Genomic DNA, 26,057 nt, shown 5'->3' with positions numbered 1-26,057 from the left:
ATGGGATGCATTTCTTGGTCTCAGTCTTCAGCTGGGGAAAGTCACTCTGGACAGTGGTGGTTGTACACAGAATGGTGTGTAGGTTGTGGTCAGTCAACTAAGGTCCTGTGGATTTGAGGTATGGCATTAGGTCATAGTAGCATCCAGGGGAGGTATTTCTATTCTGTAAGTCAGTTGCTGAAAAGTCGGGAGGGGGGAATTGGATTTTCTCACGGTGGGGGGAGTGGTCTAGAAAGGTTGGAGTGCAAATGGCCTTCAGAGGGGACGTCACATTGGCAAATGCTATGGAGACATGAATATTGAAGAGATCAGGAGCAGAATAGGAATGTTAACACATGCAGTGATGGGGTCAAGGATAAAGTGATGATGCTGGTAATTATAGGAATTAGGCAGTGGCAATATGGAGGAGGAGGAGGAATGAACTTGGTAGGTGATCGCATGAGGTTGCAAGCTGCTCACACACAGCTGCTCACACACACAAATTTAGTGAGCCAAATTAAGTGATCAATTACACAGTTGAAAAAACAAATTTGAAAAGAATGATATGGGAGGTGTCTCAAGGTGTGTGGCAGGAGTTTGGCACTATTATTTTGAGTTGATGGAAGGGGCATGCAATTAATTTCCTGCTGAAATGACAGTGAGCAGGGCCCAGCTGAGTGCTGGAAGAGCTCTGCAATTTTACTAATGGTGAGCATTCAGGCAAGAATCCATTAGGTTTTGGTTCTGCAGTGCAGCTGCTCTTAGTGACTATTTGATCCTCACAAAGGCTTGTGAAAAAGGAAGGAGGATCAAACAATAAAAGACCATGTTACTGCACCGAAGCTAAATGGCACTACAAACCTCAATATTCAAGGCACTATGCTTACAATCATGGCATAAGTGCAAGGCCAAGTGCTTCAGCAGTCTGGTCTGGTTTTAAATACAACATGGTGAAAAGACCTGTATTTACTCCCTCACAGTTCCCAGTTCCCACGCAGGTTTGTTTGCACTTTAGAATGATCTTTGTTTTTACCATTTGGTCTTCACTTTTTTGTTGTCTCTTTCATTCCCGCATCATATTTCATAAAACTTCAACCTAGCAGAGCCTAACTGCAATTGTTTACTTTATTTTGACTTTTCTGTAATTTTCAACTGTGGCCTGTATTGTGAGTTTTTGGTTCTTTTGGTTTTAGATTTTTTTAAATTCACTACTTTTTCAGTGTTTAATGCATTTTCCATTTGGGCTTTCTGATTTTTTTTCTTTTTAGAATGGTTACCAATGTTGCTTTATCCTGACATTTGGTGATCTTTGAAATACTTTTTAATTTGGATGAATGTAACATCAGATATAGAATGATAGATAATCCCATTTTGATAGAAAAGATCAGTTTATGAAGTCACTTGCCTAAGTTTGGGCAAACTAAGCTTTATTAGCTCTTTGAGCCAAATTCACTACACATTTACATTGCTCTGTGCTGAGTTACTTGAATTACAATCTATCTCCATCTCATCATAGTTGTATTAAAAAATTACAATTTATTTTCAATGAGTTATGTTCAGTTCTCTTCACAAATCCTCAGATACTGAAGCAGCTTTGTCCAGCAAGATGGGACAAAATTTTTATTTGGCCTGACAGATGGCAAGTAATATTTGTGCCACACAAAGTGATAGACAATGACAAATTCCAACAAGGGAAGCTTTCCTCTTGACATTCAACAGCATTATTATCACTAAATTCTCCTCCCACCAACATCCTGTGGGATTACCATTAACCAGAAACTGAACTGGACCAGCCTTATAAATACTGTGATTACAAGAACAGGTCAGAAGCTGGAAATTCCTTGGTGAGTAACTCACCCTCTGACTTCCAGAGCCTCCCCGTCATGTACTAGGCACAGGTCAGGAATGTGATCGGATACTCTCCACTTGCCTGGATGAGTGCAGATCCAACAACACTCAAAAAGCTCAACATCATCCAAAGCAAATCAGTACCACATTCACTGTTTTCAGTTGTCACTCCCAGAGTTACTGGAACTCTGTACCAGTACCAAGATGCACTGCAAGAACTTGCCAAGGCTTCTTTGACAGAAGATCCTAAACTTCTGACTTTAGTCCAGGACGTGGACAGCAGGGACATAACACCACCACAACTTCCCCTCCAAATCACATGCTATTCTGACTTGTAATTATATTGTCGTTACTTCATTATGACTGGATCTAAATCCTGGGATTCTCTACCTAACAGTGCTGTGGGAATACCTTCACCATGTGGACTACAGCAGTTGAGGAAGGTGTCTCTACCACCACCTTCTCAAAGGGAGCTTGGGGTACGCAATAATCGGTAGTCTTCTTTCTGCTTATGTTGGCTGCCTATTCTTTCAGGTTTGTGTTGATCCTTTATTACCTTCCTTTCTGACTTTGCCATTGAATAATTGAAACCCCATTCCTCTTGACCAGCACCTGTTTCTGAGCTTCCCTATCAGCCGACTGTCCTGTATTCTGACCCTAACCCGTCCATCCCTCCTAATCTGCATTACAGAATTTTCACCGTGTACTGCCAATGTTCTGGTGTTGTATTCTGTTCCATTTGTGAACATTGCCTTCTGCCCCTGTCCTCATACAAATTTTATTCCTTTTTTTATGTTTGTTTTTCCTGGGCAAGGGACGCAAAAGAACTGACGTACAGTTTGTTGGATTCTGACTGACATTTTATCTCTGATGATAAATAATTTTAACTCCTTCAAAGTCTTCCAAAGAACTGTATTGTGGTAGTAAGTCCAGTGGAATTAGAATAAAATTCTACAATGTTGTTAAGATTTACTCCCCCAGTTTTAAGACATTAACTCCTGAGAAGCTTGAATAGTTTTGAGATTCACTTTTTTTGGTAAATCCAAACAAGTGGCCTTGATTACCCATCACCTTTGAGTGGGATGTTGTGACTCCCGAGTAGATGGCACAGTGGTTAGCGCAGCTGCCTCAAAGCGCCAGGGACCCAGGTTTGATTCCTGGCTTGAGTCACTGTCTGTGTGGAATTTGCATGTTCTTCCCATGTGCATGCGTTTCCTCCAAGTGCTCCAGTTTCCTCCCACAGTCCAAAGATTTGCTGGTTAAGCGGATTGCCTATGGTAAATAGCTCCTTAGTGTCAGAGGGACTAGCTAGGGTAAATGTATGGAGATAGGGCCTGGGTGGGATTATGGTTGGTGTGGATTTGATGGGCCAAATGGCCTCCTTCTGCACTGTAGGATTCTGTGATAGACACTTCCATCAAAATTGCTGGGAGGTGAGAATGTGTCATGTGTTATTGGTGGGAGATGACAAGGCGAGAAACCATGTTTTTCCCGGCATACCTGCCTCCAAACCCAGCTGTGCCTCGAAATGAAAATTCAGCTCCTGGTGTCTTAACAGCTAAAGCATGCTGATGACAAATTGATCTGTTTTCTTAAGTCCAGTTTCCAGTGTTTACTGGCAACTGCGGTGGTGGGGCTTCAGGGCACCTGCTGCGGCTGTCTGTTGGAAAGGTCAGTGCTGCTGAAAGATGAGCCAGTTCACCCAGCATGTTTTTCAATGTTGCTTTGCTCACACTGAAGCCTAATCCCTTCCCTACTTTGACAGTTTGCATTACGTTCGGGGAATAGCTGTGGCATTAACCATTCACTTTGCTAGTTGCATATAAATGTGTTATTAATCTTGAGAGGTGATGAAATATTTCTCCAGCATGCAGAGAAGATCTGGATTACATTTTCTCAATGTTTGACGCCGGGATTTATATTCCAGACTATTATATTTACAAATTAACAGCTTCTCTACATTTCTTTCATTAAGCTTCATAATGAGTTAAACTGCTGTTCTCATGACAGGTGAGGTTTCAATTTTTGAGTTAGAGTGATGCAATGCATGGTTGACACTGAAAGTCCTCTGGGAAACTGAGAATAAACACTAAATATTGCCTTGTCAGTTTTGCCCATATCTGAAGAATTATACAAACAAAAATTGTTGAATTTAATCAATGTGTTTTTAACCTTTTTAAAATTATTTATTTTGTCATTGTTGAGCTCTGACTAATTCTGGGTAAACAGGTACTGGAGTCTTTGATAGATTGCCTCTATGATCATTTCTTATATGTGAATATTGGAATGCTTTTTAACTCCGTAAGAATTCACAAATAGCCTGATTCTGTAGCTGGACATTAATAAGAATGGAGAGATTTGCCTGACTTTCTAATTGTAGAGCTCCTATATTTGCTCTGGCTGAAACTCATGGGGCAAACCAGAAACTTACCCTGGTGTCTCCACATTTGACTCTTTCTGTCGCTTTTTACATGATGATGAATTATCAGTCATTTTGTTCACTGTCAACTTCTTTATAATATCTGTTCATGGCTAGGCCAGCATTTCTTGTCCATCCTTAATTGCTCTTGATAAAACTGCCATCTTGAACCAGTGCAGTCAAAAGAAGAAATAGAGGGACTAGGTTGAAATGAAAATTAAGAACTTCATACTATGAGTCACTGAGTACCTGTAGCCACAATGGCCACTGATATTGGCTATAATTTGTTGTCAAAATAACATAGAAATAGAACATAGAACATTACAACGCAGTATAGGCCCTTCGGCCCCCGATGTTGTGCCGACCTGTGAAACCAATCTAAAGCTCATCTAACCTACACTATTCCAATATCATCCATATGTTTACCCAATGACCATTTAAATGCCCTTAATGTTGATGAGTCCACTATTGTTGCAGGCAGTGGATTCCACGCCCTTACTAGCCTCTGAGTAAACAACCTACCCCTGACATCTGTCCTACATCTATCACCCCTCAATTTAAAGCTATGTCCCCTCGTGCTAGCCATCACCATCTGAGGAAAAAGGCTCTCACTATCCACCCTATCTAATTCTCTGATCATCTTGTGTGCCTCTATTAAGTCACCTCTTAACCTTCTCTCTAACGAAAACAGCCTCAAATCCCTCAGCCTTTCCTCATAAGACCTTCCCACCATACCAGGCAACATCCTGGTAAATCTCCTCTGCACTCTTTCCAATGCTTCCACATCCTTCCTATAATGCAGCGACCAGAACTGTATGCAATACTCCAAGTGCGGTTACACCAGAGTTTTGTACAGCTGCAACATGACCTTATGGCTCTGAAACTCAATCCCTCTAACAATAAAAGCTAACACACCAATAAAAGCTTTCTTAACAACCCTATCGACCTGGGTGCCAACTTTCAGGGATCTGTGACACATGGACTCTGAAATCTCTTTGCTCCTCCACATTACCAAGTATCTTACCATTAACCCAGTACTCTGTATTCCTGTTACTCCTTCCAAAGTAAATCACCTCACATTTTTCCACATTAAACTCCATTTGCCACCTCTTAGTCAGCTCCGGAGGTTATCTGTGTCCCCCTGTAATCTGCAACATCCTTCTGCACTGTCCACAACTCCACCGACTTCAGTGTCATTTGCAAATTTACTAACCCATCCTTCTGTGCCCTCATCCAGGTCATGTACAAAAATGACAAACAGCAGTGGCCCCAAAACAGATCCTTGCGATACACCACTAGTAACTGAACTTCAGGATGAACATTTCCCATCAACCTCCACCATCTGTCTTCTTACAGCTAGCCAATTTCTGATCCAAACCACTAAATCATCCTCAATCCCATGCTTCTGTATTTTCTGCAATAGCTTACCGTGGGGAACCTTATCAAACGCTTTACTGAAATCCATATACACTACATTAATTGCTTTACCCTCATCTACCTTTTTGGTCACTTTTTCAAAGAACTCAATAAGATTTGTGAGGCACAACCTACCCTTCACAAAATCGTGTTGACTATCCCTAATCAAATTATTCCTTTCTAGATGATTAATAATCCTATCTCTTATAATCCTTTCCAAAACTTTGCCTACAACAGAAGTAAGGCTCACTGGTCTATAATTACCAGGGTTGTCTCCACTCCCCTTCTTGAACAAGGGGACAACATTTGCTATCGTCCAGTCTTCTGGCACTATACTTATAGACAATGATGACATAAAGATCAAAGCCAAAGACCCTACGATCTCCTCCCTAGCCTCCCAGAGAAGTCTAGGATAAATCCCATCCGGCCCAGGAGACTTATCTATTTTCACACTTTCCAGGATTGCCAAGACCTCCTCTTTATGAACCTCAATCTCATCTAGTCCAATGGCCTGCATCTCAGTATTCTCCTTGACGACATTGTCTTTTTCCTGTGTGAATATTGATGAAAAATATTCATTTAGCGCCTCTCCAATCTCTTGAACAGTGAATTTAAAGGCACTTGCACCTTTTATCTGTGATTGAAAGCTGGCTCGAATCAGATAGTGGGAATTTCTGCAGGCATTTACAAAACAAAATAGTAAGTAAAGTGAGTGTTAGTCCTCTAGAAAGTGCATCTGAGGGACTAATAAAGGAATGCAAGCAAATGGCGTATGAATTGAACAGCTATTTTGCATCTGTCTTCACTGTAGAGGATGCAAATAACATCCCAGCAATAGTTGTGAATCGGGAGTAAAAAACTGCAAGGAACTTAAAACAGTTACAATCACCAGGAAAAGGATACTGAGAAAATTATTAGAACTAAAAGCTGGCAAGTACCCATGTCCTGATGGACTTCATCCTATGATGTTAAAAGAAGTTGCTGTTGAGATAGTACGTGCATTGATTTTAATTTTCTAAAATCCCCTGGGTTCTGGCAAGTTCCCATTAGATTAGAAAATCGTAAATGTGACTCCGCTGTTCAAGAAATGAGGGAGACAGAAAACTGGAAGCTACGGGCCAGTTAGCTTAATATCTGTCAGGTGGGAAATTGCTGGAATCAATCATTAAGGAAGTTACAGTGGGACACTTAGAAAGTCTCAATATAATCGAGCAGAGTGAACATGGTTTTGTGAAAAGGAAATCATGTTTGACACATTTATTGGAATTCTTTGAGGAAATAATGATAGTGCAAGGGTGTTTAGCAAAGTATGTGTTAGTGTGGGACTAGAGAACTGTAGCATCCACAGGGTAATGCCAAGGGTCACGTGACTGAATACAGTAGTAATCTGGCAGAAGCCAGTGTGGATATACTACCTAGTCAAGGGTATACTTTGGAGGTGTATATTGTGTATTACCAATAAACATTACTATTCAATGATATAAACCCCCAAACCTCTCAATGAGACACCATACAAAACCGTACAATAGTAACAAGCAAATTGGATGAAAGGGGAACCCATGAATGTGCTATACTTTGATTTCCAGAAGGCTTTTGAAAGGTGCCACATCAAAGATTACAACATAAAATAAGAGCTCATGGTGTATGTGGTAACATTTGAGCATGGCTGGAAAATTTACTAGCTTACAGGAAACATGGAGTGGCCATAAATGGATCATTTTTGGGCTCATAGGAGGAGATGACTGCAGTTCCACAAGGGTCAGTGCTGGAGTCTCAGCTATTTACAATTTATATCAATGGATGAAGAGATAATGTATGGTTGCAAAATTTGTTGATGGTGGAAAGATAAGAAAGTAAATTGTGAAAAGGATGAAAGGAGTCTGAAAAGGTATACAGTTAGCTTAAATGAGAGTAAAAATCTAGCAGATGGAGTATAATGTGGAAAATTGTGAACTTGTCTGCGTTAGCAGGAAGAATAAAAAAGCAGCATATTTAAATAGAGAAAGATTGAAGAACTCTGAAGTTCAGAGGGATCAAAGGGCGGGATTTTCTGATCATGCCCACCGGAGACCAGAAATTCCCGAGCAAGATCAACAGACCGATAATTGGGCCATCTGCCCGTGATGATTTCCACAGTAGTTGGGACGAGAAAACATACCTTTAGGTGTCCTGGTACATGAATTGGGAAAAAGACAGTATGCAGGTGCATCAAGTGATTACAACGGCCAGTGGGATGTTGTAATTTATTGCAAAAGAATTGGCATATCACAGTAGGGATGTTTTGCTACAGGTGTATAGGGTGTTGGTGAGACTATGGGAGAAATTAACCCAAAAAATGAATAAGTGTCATAATGGTGTGAAAACAGGAGCAATCATTCGGACCCGACTGCAATCGTATTTTGGGATAGTGGTGAGTTGTGTCTTGGTTCTGTGGGTGGGGAGGGGTGGGGTTTTGGTCAGCCTGACTGAAAAGCAATCATCCCCCTCCCCCATCACCACCACCAGCCTCGGCGGCATATGCCCCCACCCCTTCCCTGACACAGATTGCCAGCATTGGCGTCCTCCCATTGGGTCCTGCTTCATGACACCCGACATACCCACCCCCCTTCATGACCCCCCATCATAACCCTGCTGGCATAGCCTCTGCTCAAGCCCCACCCCCATTCAGGTCGCATTCCCTTGGCACTGCTCCAGGTGGGCACTGCCTCGCCATGTTCCCGTCCACGCGAGGGTTTCAGTGGCCGCCAAAACCCTGGCGTGGTGATGTTCCCATGTGTCTGTCCTTGCCTTTCTTGGTGGTAGCAGTCGTGAATTTGGAAGGTACTGCCTGAAGAGCTTTGCTGAGTTCCTACTGTGCATCTTGTAGGTGGTATACTGCAGTCATCGTGCATCAGTGGTAGAGGAAGAGAATATTTGTGAAAGGGATGTCAATCAAGGGAATGCTTTGTCCTGGACGTTGTCAATCTTCATGAGTATTATTGGAGCTAAACTCACCCAGCCAAGCAGAGAGTTTTATATTACACTGTTGACTTGTGCCTTGTTGGTAGGTTTTTCAGGAGGTGAGCCACTCAATCGCAGAATTCCTGGCCTCTGACCTATTCTTATATCCACAGTATTTATATGGCTGGTCCAGTTCATTTTCTGGTCAATGGCAAACCCCAGCTTGTTGATAGTGGAGGAATCAATGATGGTAATTCCATTGAATGTCAAGGAGCTATGGTTAGATTCTCTCTTGTCAGAGACTGTCATTGTCTGGCACTGGTGTGGAGTGAATGTTACTAATCACTTCACAGCCCAAGCCTGCATATTATCGAGGACTTGCTACATTTGGACATGAATTGTTGCACTATCTGAGAAGGTGTGGATGATGCTGAACATTGTGCAGCAATCAGTGAACATCCCCACTTCTGATGTTTGTTAACCAAATGCGGTTCTGGTCTTGAGCCTTGACATTTTCCTCTGGTTTTGAATTTTCCCATTCCGGATTCTTCCCACCCTCCCTGTAGTAGTTTGAAGCCCTGTCTACTGACCTTGTTATTCGATTTGCCTGGTTTAAGTGGAGCTCATCTGCATGGAAAACTGAATTAATTCTTCAGTCATTGGCCCGGGAAATGAAACCCCTGCCATCCACACCACTCCTTCAGCCACATATTTTAACTTTTAATCTATTATCCCATTGCCAATTGATGCATATCACTGATAACATTTCAGAAATTATCTTCGATGTTCTTCCTTTTAATTTGGATCTTAATCTTCCAATTCATCATAATGTCATTTCTGATTAGAATCATAGAATTCCCACAGTGCAGAGGAGGCTATTTGGCCCATTGAGCCTGCACTGACAACAATCCCACCTTTTTCCTGTAATCCCACGTATTTACTCTGCTAACTTCACTGACACTAAGGGACAGTTTAGTATAGCCAGTCAACCTAACTGCACAAATTTGGTGTACGGGAGGAAACTGAAGCAGCCGGAGGAAACCCACACAGGCACTGGGAGAATGTGCAAACTCCACGTAGGCACCTGAGACCGGAATTGAACCCAGGTCCCTGCTGTTGGGAGGGAATGCTAACCACTGCGCCATCAACAGAATCTTTCTCCTCCTAGTCTTTAGTTCTTTTCCAACTATGAGGCATGTCTTTAATCCTGGCACTGGTCAGGCAATACAACTTCTGGAAGCCCTAGTTGTAGCTACAGAGTACAGAATCTGTCCGCTGACTTTATCACTACTACTACTACATCCTGGATCTCTATACCTCCTTGACAGACAGTCACATCCTTTTGGCCCTGACCATTGGTCGACTCCAAAGAGGTCCTTACTGCCATCAGGTGCAACATATCAACACTCCCTTCCTGATACCCTGCAGTGTTGCGACTCCAACTCAACAAATTCTGAATCAAATTTTTTGAACTATGGACATTTACTACAGGTATGGTAGTTTGGGATTACGATGGGGAACAAAGAACAAAGAACAACCCAGCACGGGAAACAGGCCCTTCGGCCCAACAAGCCCGCGCCGCCGCATCACCCTACACCTATTGTACCCTGCGTATCTACAAATAGAACCCCTGACTTAGCCAGATTCAGGGGAGAATAGTGTCAATTTGGTAAAACCGATCAGCCTAAGAGCACATCTTTGGGGTGTGGGAGGAAACCGGAGCGCCCGGAGGAAACCCACGCAACCACAGGGAGAATGCACAAACTCCCACAGACACAGGCCCAAATCCATGTATCTGCACAGCTAGCAGTGCTAGTCACCGAGCTGTTGCGGCGCCCGTCTACCGGTCCAGGATCAAGCACACACACCGACACGAAGTACTAGGCCACTCCCGGAACCTCCAGGAGCAGCCCACGCACGACCCACCGTGTGCATGCCCCTCGTTTGACAACGAGGTGGGCCTCCACCTGCGGAGTGAAAAGACAAAAACGTTAATCACAAGCCTGCCTTTCCGGTGTCTCCCGAGGTTCTAACCCTTATTCAATAACCCCTACCATAACCCTCCATCCTCGTTTCACTCATGTGCCTATCTAACTGAACCTTAAATGAGTCCAACGTTCCCGCCTCCACCACCCCACTCGGTAGCGCGTTCCATACCCCCACTACTCTCTGCGTAAAGAACCTTCCTCTCATATCCAAATTATACCTCTCCCCCCTCACCCTTAAATCATGTCCTCTTGTATTCGTAACCAATCTAGGGAGCAGTCTCTCACTATTGACTCTGTCTACTCCCTTCAGTATCTTATATACCTCTATCATGTCACCCCTCAATCTCCGTCTTTCCAAAGAGGACAGCCCCAGTTTCTCCAACCTTTCCTCGTAACCCAACCCCTCCATGCCAGGCAACATCCTGGTAAACCTCCTCTGCACCCTTTCCAGAGCCTCCACGTCCTTCCGGTAGTAAGGTGACCAGAACTGGACGCAGTACTCCAAATGCGGTCTAACCAACGTTCTATACAACTGAAGCATTAGACGGCAGCTTTTAAACTCTATACCTCTTCCTATAAAGGCTAGCATTCCATAAGCCTTCCTGACAACATTCTCCACTTGTGTCGCAACCTTCATGGATTTGTGAACCTGCACTCCCAGGTCCCTCTGTGTTTCTATACTCCTAATTTGTCTACCTTTAATCACATAGCTCCTCTCTACATTATTCCTTCCAAAATGCATCACCTCGCATTTGTCAGGATTAAATTCCATCTGCCACCTATCTGCCCAATGCACCAACCTATCTATATCCTGTTGTATCACCTGACAATCCACTTCAGTACCCGCCAACTCTGCCATCTTGGTGTCATCAGCAAACTTGCTGATCACACCACCTACGCTCTCTTCCAAGGGAAGGACAGGGTGAATAGGAAACAGCTTTCCCCTTGGTTGAGAGGTCAGTCACAAGGAGGCATAGTTTTAGGGTAAGGGATAGGAGACTCAGAGGGGATTTGAAAAACTTTTTTTCATTTAGAGGATGGTGGGAATCTGGAATGCACTGCCTGCGAAGCTAGAGAGGGCCTTTCTTTAATCTTTAAAAAATATTTGGATGAGCAATTGGAACATCATAACATTCAAGGATAGAGGACAAGTGCTGGAAAAGGGGATTAATGCAACTTTGGTGGTCGTTATTGTTGGTGCAGACTTGATGGGCCAAAAGGTCTTTTCTACACTGTATGACTCTATAGCTCTACAATTACCCACATCCTCCAGTTACAGTACACCATCTGTCCTGCTATGTCTATTTAACACTTTATTTACTTATTAATAAGTTCATTTTTAATTGAATCAACTATGATTAATTTATTAATATGTTACTAATTTACAAAATAAGGAAATAGTAATTTACAATTTCCTATCTTAGGACACAAAAAAACTGCTCTATTCAAATCTGTCCTCTGGCTGTCAACTACTGCTCTTAGCAATTTAAAAAAAAATCAGCGCATATTCATCCATCACACCACAATCCCATACTTCAGGGATTTCTGATTGAAGGCTGCTTTAGTTAAGGAAAGAAATGAGTTGCTGTTTGCTTATTTGATTTACTCACCTTCTGAGATCCTTTTTCCGTATTCACTCTGGTCCCACTGATGCCCTCGCTACATCAGAATTCTGATGAGAGATTCTCCCTTGCTGCTGCTCCTTTTTAATCTCACTGGACTCATCCCTTGATGCCCTGCGCTGGCTCAACTTTGTCCTTCTTCAAAGTTCTCCAGATCTGTCCAGATTTACTTCAGCTGAAGCCTTGATTGACCCCTTGAGCAATTCATTGCAACACACATAAATAACGTTTCCGTTCCCTCTGTGATTTTCCCAATATTATCAAAATATTTGGATAACAAGCAAGTAAATCAAGACCAGAATTTTACATTGCTCAGGCAGACTTATGAAATCGTGTGAGAAGATGTCAGGGGCATGTCCCAACATTATTGTGCATTTTGTGTGATTTTTCAGTCGACAGGCCCATGTGAGACTTGGAAACGCGCCCATGGATAATCAAACAGGTGATTTAGCCCAGTAAGGGGCCAATTGAACATAATTTCACATGGCCCATCTGTTTTTATGGTTGGCGGGCAGGCCGATTGCCAGGCAGTCTTTACATTTTAGCTTCAAGCTCGCTCCATGGTGGGATAAAGTTTCAAGGCTGAAATAAAATTTAAAAAGCTGTTTGAGGTTTGTGCTTGAATGTGCTGCCTAGACACTCTTGGCAGTATTTTTCCATCGCAATTTATTTTTACAGCCCTGCAGCTCCCTGGGACGTTTCCACAACAGCAGTCCCTCTGTGGGAGCATGTTAGAAGCGCCAGCCTGCATCCTCCCTTTTCTTGGTGCCCGCGTTCTTCTCACTTCTTCGGCAGCAGTGAGCCTTTCCCAGCACTGTTTCATACAGGCTGCCTGTTAACAGGCCAGCCACCATGAAATCATGTTCCAGGGCCGATTATGTGCCCGAAGCGCTCTCGTGTGTAATGCATGTGTCCGATGGGCGAAAAATTCAGGTCCATGCTTTACAACTAATAATTAATTGTTGCTGAAACACATCTGGGTACCCACTTTCCCTCCATAGCTGTCAGCCTGCCCTCAATTATAAAACTTTCAGTTTCTAGGCTTTGGTTACGTCTGTTGAATTTCATTTTTACGTAAGCAAAGCCCTCTTTAGAGCTTGAGAAAGGACCTTCATGTTCCAACTCTTATGCTGCTGACTTGTTTAGGTCATCTAATGCTCAGTAAAATCATTGTTTACATTTATTCTTTTAGAAATTAATTTTCAAAAGTTTCTCTTAAGCTTGTTTTTTATGAACTGTTCCTATTCACCATTAGTCGTATTTTAATGTTCTTTAATTGCGCTAATGTTATCCAACTCTTATAGCTTACGTTTAATTTGCTAAACAAAGTTTGAGGACAAATTTTTAAATTGTATTTGATTGGCTTTAGATACAGAACATTTAATGTCTTCATAAATATTGGAGTAGGACACATCTTGAATACTCTGGAGGATGAAGTTCCTATTCTGTGGAAAACTTCAAATCTATAATCAAAGGCTGCATCTTCAGGAACTGTTTCTTTAGCAAAGTCAATTTGATGTTGAGTCTGACTCTTTGCCTTAAAATAACTTGAATTATAAATTGGCTTCATGATCTTTGTGAATTATAAAGCCATCCTTGTAACCAAGTGCTTCTTTCATCTTGACTGTAGTTTACATAATACTTGACTACAAAATATGGAGTTTTCCAGGGAAAGCCAAAGATAACATAAGCTTCAGTAACATCAGGTGCAATTTAAAATTGCTGAAGTGATGCCCACTTCAGTGTTCAAAAACATGAAACGCACAATTTTTCTTAAGCAAAACATTGGCTAGAGTTCTCGCTGCCAGTGAGAATTTGGTGCTCAGCCAAATCTCTATTCCCTGCATCAGAACCAGAGAATTCCAGATGCGGGCAAGGTCAGAGAATCAGGCCCATCATCACACTGAAAGAACTTGCTACAATCTGTCAGAGATAACTGCTGGGAATTAGAAGTCACCTTTAACAGTTGCAGATGACAAGAACTGGATTTGAGAAGATTTAAGTCATTATTAATCATTGCTGTCTGGGCATTCTTTGCTTAGTTGCTGTAAGCAGGACGTTGAAGATCTGAAAATGGTCAAGTAGTGACATCAACCTGATCTGGATTGTAGGTAGTCACGGGATCGTCTTCAGATAGCTAGATGTCATATCAGTTCCAGTTGAACTCTGACTCTAAGAATGAAATCATACAGCATAGTTATGGTGAGTAACACCTCTGCTGTTTGTTTCCCTGTTGACTGCGAATGGGAAGGCTTTGTGGCACAGTGGTAAAGTCCCTACTTTTGGGCCAGAAGCTGTGAGTTCAAGATCCACTTTAAGGCTTGATGACCATGGAAGTCCATTCATAACTTGTCCAAACGGGTTGATTATCAGCCTGTAAATACTTCCAATGCACTCAGTTAATGGTAGGGCTAAGGAAGTGACAGGAACAGGTGAGTTTCTTGGTCAGCCATACTGCAAACCACTGCAGTAAATTGCTCAACAGAATCATGGACCAATCCAGTAGAAGTCCATGGTCAACATTGCCCTCTTAGTGCACAGTACCGAAAGGAGGGCAAAATGGTAACTAGGGAGAAAGTAGGACTTAAAGATCAACAAGATCATCTATGTGCAGAGCCACAAGAGATGGGTGAGATCCTAAATGAATATTTCTCATCAGTATTTATTGTTGAGAAAGGCATGAATATTAGGGAACTTGGGGAAATAAATAGTGATGTTTTGAGGAGTATACATATTACAGAGGAGATGCTGGAAGTCTTAAAGTGCATCAAGGTAGATAAATCCCTGGGACCTAATGGCTGAAGGTTGGAGGGTGGCAAATGTTGTGTCTTTGTTTAAGAAGGGCTGCAGCGAAAAGCCTGGGAACTACAGGCTTGTGAGCCTAACTTCTGCAGTGGGTAAATTGTTAGAAGGAATTCTGAGAGAGAATCTAAAGGCATTTAGAGAGGCAAGGACTGCTTAGGGACAGTCAGCATGGCTTTGTGAGTGGAATATCATGTCTCATGGAATTGGTTGAGTTATTTTGAAGGAGTAACCAAGAAGGCAGATGAGAACAGTGCAGTCAACATTGTCTACATGGACTTAGCAAAGCCTTTGACAAGTACTGCATGGTACGTTGTTGCATGAAGTTAAATCTCCTGGGATCCAGGGTGAGGTAGCCAATTGGATCCAAAATTGGCTTAATGACAGAAGACAGCGAATGGTTGTAGAGGGTTGTTTTTCAAACTGGAGGCCTGTGACCAGCGGTGTGCCTCAGGGATTGGTGCTGGGTCCACTGTCATTTGTCATTTATATTAATGATTTGGATGAGAATTTAGAAGGCATGGTTAGTAAGTTTGCAGATGACGCCAAGATTGGTGTAAAAGGTTATCTAGGATTGCAACGGGTTCTTGATCAATGATTGGCAGATGGAGTTTAATCTAGATAAATACAAGGTGATGCATTTTGGTAGATTGAACCAGGCAGGACTTACTCAGTTAATGGTAGGGCACTGAGGAAAGTTTTATAGAACAAAGAGATCTAGGGTTACATATTCATAGCTCCTTGAAAGTGGAATTACAGGTGGACACGGTGGTGAAGAAGGCATTCAACACGCTTGGTTTCATTGGTCCAAACACTGAATACAAGACCGGGGATATCTTGTTGAAGTTGTATAAGACATTGGTAAGGCAACACTTGGATTACTGTGTACAGTTCTTGTCACCCTATTATTGAAAAGATATTATTAAACTAGAAAGAGCAGAAAAGATTTACTGGGATGCTACTAGGACTTGATGGTTTGCCCACTTGATTGTCACACAAACATCCACTCCCTCAATCATCAACGCTCAGTAGCAGCAGTGTCTACTATCTACAAGATGACTGCAGCGATTCACCAAAAATCCTTAGACAGCACCTTCCAAACCCACGACCATTTCCATCTTGAAGAACAAGGGCAACAGATACATGGGAACACCACCACCTGCAAGTTTCCCTCCAAGCCACTTACCATCTTGACTTGGAAATGTATCACCCTACCTTTGCAGTCGCTGGGTCAAAATCCTGGAATTCTCTGCCTAACAGCATTGTGGGTCAACCCACAGCACAAATGGATTGCATCGATTCAAGAAAACAGCTCACCATCGCCTACTGAAGGGTTACCAGGGATGGGCAATAAATGCTGGTCAGCCAGCGACACCCATGTCCCACGAATGAATAAAAGAAATGTCCTTTTGCAGTCCAATGCCAACTGTAACTGCTGACATTCAGTGCAGGAGGTTGCACATGGCCTTACAGGGAGACCTCAAGCAGCTCTGACTCTTGAGAGCCTGACTTTGGATGCCATTGGCAGAGTGGAATTAGTGGGAGAAGGTGGCAACATAGGAGGACAAGATGGTCAAGAAGGCTTGGAGCATGCTGGCCTTCATCAGTTGAGACATTGAGTATAGGTATTGGAAAATAATGTTGCAGCTGTATAAGACTTTGTTTAGGCCACATTTGGAATATTGTGTACAATTCTGGCCTCCACACTACTGGAAGGATGTTGATGCATTGGAAGGGGTGCAGAAGACATTTACCAGGATGTTGCCTGGTTTGGAGGATACGGACTATGAATAAAGGTTGAACGAACTTGGATTGTTTTCATTGGAGCATCAGAGGACGAGGGGGGGACCTGATAGAGATTTACAAGATTATGACAGGCTTGGATAGAATGGATACCCAGAGTCTTTTTCCCAGGGTTGAAGGGTCAATTACTTGGGGGCATTGATTGAAAGTGAGGGGGGAAAATTACAAGAGGTAGAAGGAGCAAGTTTTTCGCTTGGGTAGTGAATGCCTGGAATGCACTGCCGGAGGAGGTGGTGGAAGCAGATTCTATAACAAAGTTCACGAGGCATCGGGGTAGATACATAAATAAGAACACAAGAACATAAGAAATAGGAGCAGGAGTAGGCCATCTAGCCCTTCGAGCCTGCCCCGCCATTCAATAAGATCATGGCTGATCTGAAGTGGATCAGTTCCACTTTCCCGCTTTCTCCCCATGACCTTTAATTCCCTTGTCTGCCAAAAACCTATCTACCCGTGACTTAAATATATTCAGCGAGGTAGCCTCCACCACTTCAACGGGCAGAGAATTCCAGAGATTCACCACCCTTTGAGTGAAGAAGTTCCTCCTCAACTCCGATCTAAACTCCCCCCCCCCTTATTTTGAGGCTGTGTCCTCTAGTCCTGCTATCCTTTCTAAGCGGGAAGAATCTCTCTACCTCTACCCTATCCATCCCCTTCATTATTTTATACGTCTATTTAGTCTCTCTCCATAGGACAACCCCCTCATCTAGGCAGGGAATAGGCAGGGAATGGAGGGGTATGGACCATGTAGAGGTAAGAAAATATTAGAGAGACATCTGTGTCGGCACAGACTTGGTGGGCCAAAGGGCTGTTTGTATTGTTCTTTGTTCTTTGTCTGGCAGCATCTGTGGACAGAGAAACTGAGTTTTTCCAGCATTTTCTATTTCCATTTCAGGTTTCCAGCTTCTGTGATATTTTGCTTTTAATTTGACTAAGTTTGTGTACTACTTGCCCAATGGGTCTGGGCCAATCCCTGCACACAATACCAGACCTAATCAGTTCATTCCCCCCCACCCCCAGCTTTTTTCTGCAAAAGCTCCTTCCTGAGATTTCTGCTTACACTGCACTCACACAGGCTATGCTGTGCTGTTTTATTTATCTCTACAATTCTTTTTTTTAATCATGGGCACAAATGAATCAACCAGATTGTTTTTATTCATTTTGACAGTGATAATAGAATGTGCATAAGACCAAAATTGGCAAGCTTTAAAATTAAATGTTAAAAAATTACAACCAAGTTTCTGAGCTTTAGTGGAAATAGGACTGTTAGATTTACTTGTTAGGCAATTTCCAGTTGATGGAGCACAGTGCCACTTCATATGCAATAGCACTGAATCAATGTCAATTGTTTCTCAAATCCTATATCTGTAATGCTGAGATATTTTTAATGTATTGCATGATTTATTTATTCAGAGTTTTGTTGATGGCTTTGTTTTCTAATTCTTGAAAATACTGGGTTTCCTGCTCCTAATTTGCATGCTCCTGCTATCAACAACCATAGCTGATGCTTAATGCTGCAGCAAAAAAGTTAATCAGCACTCCTTCCGTGTCATTGCACGATTTAACGATCAAACAAAACGATCCATTCCTGCCTTAATAGGAATTTCATCTGAGGGATGGGTATGGAAAATCGATATCCAATTCATAGCTACTCTTGCACACCACCTAGTGACAGTCAGAAGAAACACCATTGAAATCAATCACTTGTCCTGAAACTTAATTTGCGGAGAGCAAATTATCCTTATATTAAATTATTCAGAACTTCTTGAATAGGCTGAAGTCAGCTGATGTTAAGAATACCATTTTTTTCTTGGAGTAACTTTAAATTGAAACATAATGCATGCAAAATGAAATATTTGTTCAAACAAATATCTGTTCCTGTAAGATGTCTAAAGTATTCCAAACATTGGTATACTTCTATATAAGGAACAAATTCTAGTCGTCTGTTCGAATCACGAACATAGCTGCCATTATCCAGTAGAGCTGCTTCAACTGGAACTTTGTTTGCAACTACAAAGATTGTGCAGCAATCTGTGTCATAACCTTTTTCAGCACAGTTCTACTAAAACTATGGCAAAATTAAATATTTATAATTTTCTTCAAATATTACTGTTTTGTCAAACCAAGACAGTACAGAGGAATATTTAATTCCATTTTGTATGTGTTAAGGCAGCAGTTAAATTTCGCAAATCATGGTGCATTATATCTTAAAAATATAATTAAATATTTGAGAAAAAAGTGATAGGTGAGTGACATCTGGGGAAAATTGGAGTTTTTAAAATTAGAATACATTACTATAAGAAGTCATATTTGGAATAATAGTGAGTGTAACAATGCTCACTGCTATACCAGGGTAATTTGGACTGTGACTTCCAGTGTCAGTACATGAGCAGTTAAATATGTAATTCAGAATTTGCTATTACAGATACCCTGCTGCCCTCATATCTATGAAATCGACTGGTGGAATCTTTACTGATCAACGTGGCATTGAAATAATTCCAACATTCTGAACTTGTGCTACTTGTCCACTGATTCTGCACAAAAAAACAGCTGAGAAAGAAAAGACTTATGGTTCAGGAATAACTGAGTTTTGAAGTGCGATAAGTGATAATTAACTCTGAAAAAAAACAGATTATACAAGTGTGGAATTTCATTCCCTCAGCAAAACATTAGTGTCACTCAACCTGTGCTGCTCTCAGCTTGCTTCTGTGGCCTCAAACAAAGTTATCTTCCCCCTCCAAGCTACTGCAGGGGCCCATAGTCTATCCCCATTGATGGGCACCAACTGTGACTCCTGCTGGAAAGCACCTCTCCCAGTGAGGTCACAGAGGCAAGTGAACCCGGGCGATTCCATCCCGGGCTCATTAAATCAATGTAAATTTATATTTAAATATATTTAAATACATTATTCAGCCTCGCACTGGAAATGGGCGTGAGACTGATCATGCTGGATATCTGGTACTGGTAAAGTCTCAAGAGGTGAGAAATCAGGCATGAATGTGATTTCTCAGCTCTCGCAGGATCTTATAGGAGGGGGAGTGCAATAATAAGATCACCCCCTGCACGTTTCTGCGTGGAATTTTCAATCTAATTGACTGAAGAACTTAGCAACTTTTTCATATGCTCAGACATTACAGATCCCCTACTGACCTAAGAAAGCCTTTAATGGGTTCTTCACTGCTATCTACTGTCTTTACCAGTCAATTACATGTTGGGATTCTTATTGATCCACATGCTATAAGATTGATCTCATCAACTGTCACATAAATAGGGCCTTAGCTATTTGCTCAACCTGCAAGCTGAATGCAGAAATAGGCCATATCAAAGCTATTCTGATATCATTGTTTGCTATGTACGGTGTAAATGGGACAATGGTCGTCACTTCCACACCTGTAGAATGTCTCAGTTTATCTCAAATTACCTTAGAAAAGCAAAATATTTCAAAAATTTGGACAACATATGAAGGAAGCTGTGTCATGTTACTATGCAGTGGCTATCCGAGTGATATTTTCTGCTGATAAGATGCTGTTCAGCAACATTGTGTGCGAATCCCACTGATTAGCTGATGGAATCAAATGGCATGTTCCGTTGTTTGTTTGTAATAGGCAGGGTACAGATTGTACTCAAACAGCCAGTGCTACACAACCCAAAACATCTACTGTTAGATGTGATTCTGAGATTGGGTAAACTGTGCTGAGAAATCTTCACTGCGTTAATAGCTACACCACTAGCTGATGTAAGATAATCAGGAGTACTTGTAATGTTTATACACAGGGATCTGTTCCTGTGGAATCAACAGAATATGTTCAAGCCTTGTGCAGTTTTGAATTACATGGGAGCTTGGGGAGCCTATAGTGCCCCATTTATTTCTCCATGGCAAATGCCTTGGTCAATCAGAGTCGAGTTGCCAACCAATCAGTACCCTTTTCTTTTGCAGTATTAATTGTGATCATTTGAAATTTGGCACTCTTGCATTCGTCCTGATGAGTGAAAGATGTAAAGTTTCAGCAACATCTCTTTTTCAGCAATATTCAACACTGCTGCCTCACAGCGCCAGGAACCCAGTTTTGATTCTGGCCTTGGGTGACTGTATGGAGTTTGCAAATTCTTCTTGTGTCTTGTTGAGTTTCCTCCAGGTGCATCAGTTTCATCCAAAAGTGCAGGTTAGATAGATGGGCCATGCCAAATTGCCCCGTAGTGTCCAAGGATGTGTAAGTTCGGTAGATTGGCCATGGTAAATGTGAGGGGTTATGGGGATAGGGTGGGGAGGTGGGCCTGGGTAAGATACTGTTTCAAGGAGTTGGTGCAGACTTAATGGACTGAATGGTCTCCTTCTATCCGGATTCTACTTAAGTTGTACATCTATAAATATGCAAGAAAGAACATCCCTGAACTCCTTGACAGCTGGTGGCAAAATGTAAGTAACAGTGTTCCCATATGTTCTCGTTGTTCTAGATGGTAAAGGTCTTGTACCTGGAAGGTATTGTCGAAGGACATTTGCTGCAGTGCACCCTGTAAATGGTGCACATTGCTGCCACTGTATGGATATTTTGGAAGCAGCAGATGTTTAAGCTTTATGGGACAGGTTGCTGATCAAGCAAGCAGCTTTGTCCTGAATTGAGTTCAGTTTCTTGAGTGTTGCTTGAGCTGAATTCATCCTGGTAAATATTGAGCATTCCATCACATTCCTGACTTGTGCCGCACAGTTGGTGGACAGGCTTTGGCAAGTCAGGAGGCCGTTACTCACTATGTAATTTCCAGCCTCCACTGAATGTTAAAGGTAGTTAGATTTTCTCTTGCTAGAGATGGTTATTGCTTGGTACTTGTGGGGCCAAAGGCTGTTGGGCATTTAACAGCCTGACGGTCCTGACTACTTCAGTATTTGAGAAATCACAGACTTTACTGAATCATATACTATGTCCCTCTGTCAGCTGAAGGTCAAGATGTTTTGGTCTAGGACACTATCTTGAAGAAGTCCTGCAGTGATATCGTGGGGCTTAGATGATTTTAGTCCAAGAACTGCAGTCATCTTCCTTTGCGCTGGGCATGACACAAACCACTGCAGATTTGTTTGGATCTGTGGTTGTGGAATTGCTTAGCTCTGTCTGTTGCATGCTGGTTAGGCTTATTGGCATGCAAATCGTCCTGGGTTATATTTGTACCAGGTTGACACCTCATCTTTAGGTATGTTCCTGTTTCTTCTCCTGGCATGCCCTTCTGCATCCTTATTGAACTAGGGTGTATCCCCTTCATTAATGGTAATTATAGAGTGAGGGATATGCCAGGTTATGAGGTTACAGATCATGATCAAATATAATTTCATTGTTGTTGATGGCCCACAGCACTTCAAGGATGCCCTGATTTGAGGTGCTTAATCTGTCCTGAAGCCATCCCATTTAACATGATAGCAATATCACACATGATGGACAGTATTCTCAAATGAAGACAGGACTTTGTCTCCGTAAGAACTGTGTGGTGGTCCCTTCTATCAATACAACTTAAATTTGAACACAATTTTTTTTGTGTACTAAATATATACATTGCCATGTTTATATAACATTGCAAGATATTTATTAGAAGCCAATGGTATATTCTATTTTGGTAGACTCCATTACCAAGCACAATGTGGGCATTGTTGGCTAGGCCAGCATTTATTGCCCATCCTGAACTGTCCTTAAGAAGGTGACGGTGAGCTGCCTTTTTAAACTGCTGCTGTCTTTGTGGTGTGCACCCAAAGTGCTATAGGGAGGGTGATCCAGGATTTTGACTCAGTAATAGCAATGGAATAACGATAGAGTTCCAAATTGGGATGATGTGTGGCTCGGTGGAGAACTTGCAACAAGTTAAAATACCTATTTCTAGCATCTGTATATTTAATTAGATAAAGATCTATTTTCTTGAGAATGACGACATTTGAATTGTAACTTGAATTATGCTTCCTGCCTCACCCTTCGGCTACATTTATGTAAAACTCAGTGTTGGTCAATATCGGCTAGGAAAGAGTGAGTTTGTCATAATTGTATATTTGTGCATCCACACAATGATTAGAAAGAAAATTCGTAACATGGGTTTCTAGTTCTCTCCGTGTCTGTGTGAGTTTCTTCAGGATGCTTCGGTTTACTCTCACAGTCCAAAGATGCGCAAGTTAGGTGGATTATTTGTAATGCACAGAGTTATGGGGATACCATGAAGGGAAGTGTCTGAGTGGGATGCTCTTTCAGAGGTTCAATGCAGACTTAACGGGCTGAATGAAGTCTCCCTGCACTGTAGGGATTCTATGATCCTACTGTGACTGAAAATGGGCAAAACTCAGCCTGGCTATCACAGGCTGATATGATTGGTAAACTGCCATAGGTTGTAACGCATGGTCAGGTGGTTGGAAAACTGTTTGTTATGTATGCTTCTGGTTCATTGTAATATGAAAAACACACAGCATTATCCTTTTGGAATTTAATTGTATGTATTATTCTTTGTAATTATAAAAAATGTATTTGCTTTTTCAGCAGAATGAAGGGTCGAGCTCCACTTCCACCACCTCAGCCAGCGCCATGTCGGATCCTCACTTCTACGCAGAATTGTAAAGTTAAACACACAGATCAGAATCGTGGCGATGTGAAAGAAAATGTATTGCCTGGAACAATGGACTTATTGGTTCTCTTACCAAATGGTGCTGAAAAAACAGTTGAAGTGAGTGAAAGGTAAGCAGTGGACAAGAATTTAGTCATTGGGCTGCAGATGTGTAAATAAAATTCTCTTTAACACTAGTAATATTGCATTTATGTGGAAAGAAATCTTAAGTTGAACTTTGCATTTGAATCGCTAATGGATGAATGTAGATTATCACATCATTTGAACTTTAATTTCCCAAACAGCATGTCATGTTTCTTTAAGATTGCTCAACATGGATTATTGATGAAAGTACATCAGAAATCGATTATGGTGGTGTATAACTACTTTAGATGTTTGTATTGGCAAATTTGAGTGGATAGTAAATTATTTTTTGTGCGGCGAGACTTATGCTGCAACATAATGGAATCCTGAACAGTGAATTTACATTTAGTTTGCGATGCAAATCTAGCTTCTGCCATTTACTTTGCTAAACTAGTTTGTGTAAGTTATTTACAGAATTAAAGACAAAACAAAACAGAAATGATAGAAATCTACAGTAGATTAATAAGCACCTGAAAGGTAAAGGCAGTGCAGCAGCTGATGTCAATTCTTGCTTCAGACTAAACATTTCCAAGAAATCAACTGCTATAGTTGGTATTTTAAAGAACATAAGAACATAAGAAATAGGAGCAGGAGTAGGCCATCTGGCCCTTCGAGCCTGCCCCGCCATTCAATAAGATCATGGCTGATCTGTCGTGGCTCAGTTCCACTTTCCGGCCCTCTCCCCATAACCCCTAATCTCCTCTCTTATCAAAAACCCATCAACCCGCTTCTTGAAAATATTTAGCGAGGCAGCCTCCACCACTTCAACGGGTAGAGAATTCCAGAGATTCACCACCCTTTGAGTGAAGAAGTTCCTCCTCAACTCTGTTCTAAAACGCCCCCCCTTTATCTTGAGGCTGTGCCCCCTAGTCCTACTGTCTTTTTTGAGCGGGAAGAGTCTCTCCACCTCTATCCTATCCATCCCATTCATCATCTTATACGTCTCAATGAGATCTCCCCTCATTCTTCTAAACTCCAACGAGTACAAGCCTAGTTTATTCAGCTTCTCCTCATAGCTCAACCCCCTCAACTCCGGTATCAGCCTAGTAAACCTCCTCTGCACTCCCTCCAAGGCCAAAATATCTTTGCGCAGGTGCGGCGCCCAAAACTGCACACAGTACCCCAGCTGCGGCCTCACCAATGCCCTATACAGCTGCAGCAAGACCTCCCTACTTTTATATTCAATCCCCTTCGCTATGAAGGCCAGCATCCCATTCGCCTTCCTGATCACCTGCTGCACCTGCAAGTTGGGTTTTTGCGACTCATGCACAAGGACTCCGAGGTCCCTCTGCACCGTCGCCTGCTGCAGTTTATCGCCACGTAAGTAATAGTCCTTCCTACCATTCTTCCTACCAAAGTGGACCACCTCACACTTGCCAACATTAAATTCCATTTGCCATTTCCTGGCCCATTCGCCCAGCCTATCTAGATCCTTCTGTAGACTCTCCACACCCTCCGCACAATTTGCCGTTCCCCCAATCTTGGTGTCATCCGCAAATTTCGACACCCTACACTCGGTTCCCTCCTCCAGATCACAAGTTATTCTGATATGAAAAGGTACGATGACTCAACAGCTTTAAACAATAATCGTAATCCTGGTTCCTACTGCTGTGGTTGGCCTTCACTTCAAGCAAAAAGCAAGAGAGACTTAAAAGCCTCATCTAAACTGCAAATCTCTGTCTGCATTCAATTTGGGTTATGATGACCCAAAACAAATGGCATTTACTATGGACTTGTAATAAAAACTGCACAGCATTCAGTCATGCACTTCAGAGCCATTAAATTGCTAACAAACACATTTCTGACTTTTAATTTATTATTTAATCCATGGGTAATTCAGGTCAGGCCCTCATTAGCTCAATGATAACTTCTACCTTTGCAGCCAGAGACAATGGACTGCATGTTAATAGGAGTTTAAAAAGTCATTTTTTTTCGATAACTGCTTTCATCATTTTGCCCATGTTCATTTCCTGCTCCATGTGTTGTGAGTTCACAATAAATACTTCAACAACAGGAATATAAACAGGAAACTTACTTTTGACCATATACATGCCAGGGTTCAAGCTGTTGCTAGATTGCCACCTTGGCTGCTCTCTTTTAGGTGTTATTGCCAGGAAACGTTATTATTGCCGCTTTTATAGTCGTGAAATATTCTTACTGAGTTACATAGAAACTAAAAGCAGGAGTAGGACATTTGGCCCTTAGAGCCTGCTCTGCCATTCATTTTGACCGTGGCTGATTATCATATTCAATATCCTGATTCCCCCTTCCGTCCATATCCTTTGAACCCTTTAGCCGCAAGAGCAATATCTAATCATCTAGTTGTGTAAGAAATATTGATACAACATTGTAGGGAGTTTTATTATTTAGAGACTTCTTTTTATTTCTTGTGAAATGTTAATGAGTCTGAAGTTTGTGGGTTCAAATCCCACTCCAGAGAAGTAGGTCCAGATTATCACAGGAGAAAAGGAAGGACTGCAGAACGAAGATGGATGGAAGTCAATTCCAGGATTCCTGCCTTGGTTACCT

General features: G+C 41.9%; 1 protein-coding gene across 2 annotated transcripts in view; it reads left to right on the top strand.

Moving 5' to 3' along the window:
* cobl (cordon-bleu WH2 repeat protein) overlaps window positions 1-26,057 on the top strand; it is a 346,895-nt gene that overhangs the window by 89,033 nt on the left and 231,805 nt on the right. For both annotated transcript variants that reach the window (XM_080209130.1, XM_080209137.1), the window contains exon 2: window positions 23,321-23,515. In XM_080209130.1, coding sequence (XP_080065256.1) covers window positions 23,321-23,515 — 195 coding nt within the window. The remainder of the gene's footprint in view (window positions 1-23,320; window positions 23,516-26,057) is intronic.

Source organism: Carcharhinus amblyrhynchos, chromosome 2 (genome assembly GCF_965287045.1).
Source record: "Carcharhinus amblyrhynchos chromosome 2, sCarAmb.v2.hapA, whole genome shotgun sequence".
NCBI classification, from domain to species: domain Eukaryota; kingdom Metazoa; phylum Chordata; class Chondrichthyes; order Carcharhiniformes; family Carcharhinidae; genus Carcharhinus; species Carcharhinus amblyrhynchos.
This window is presented reverse-complemented; position numbering and strand designations above follow the sequence as displayed.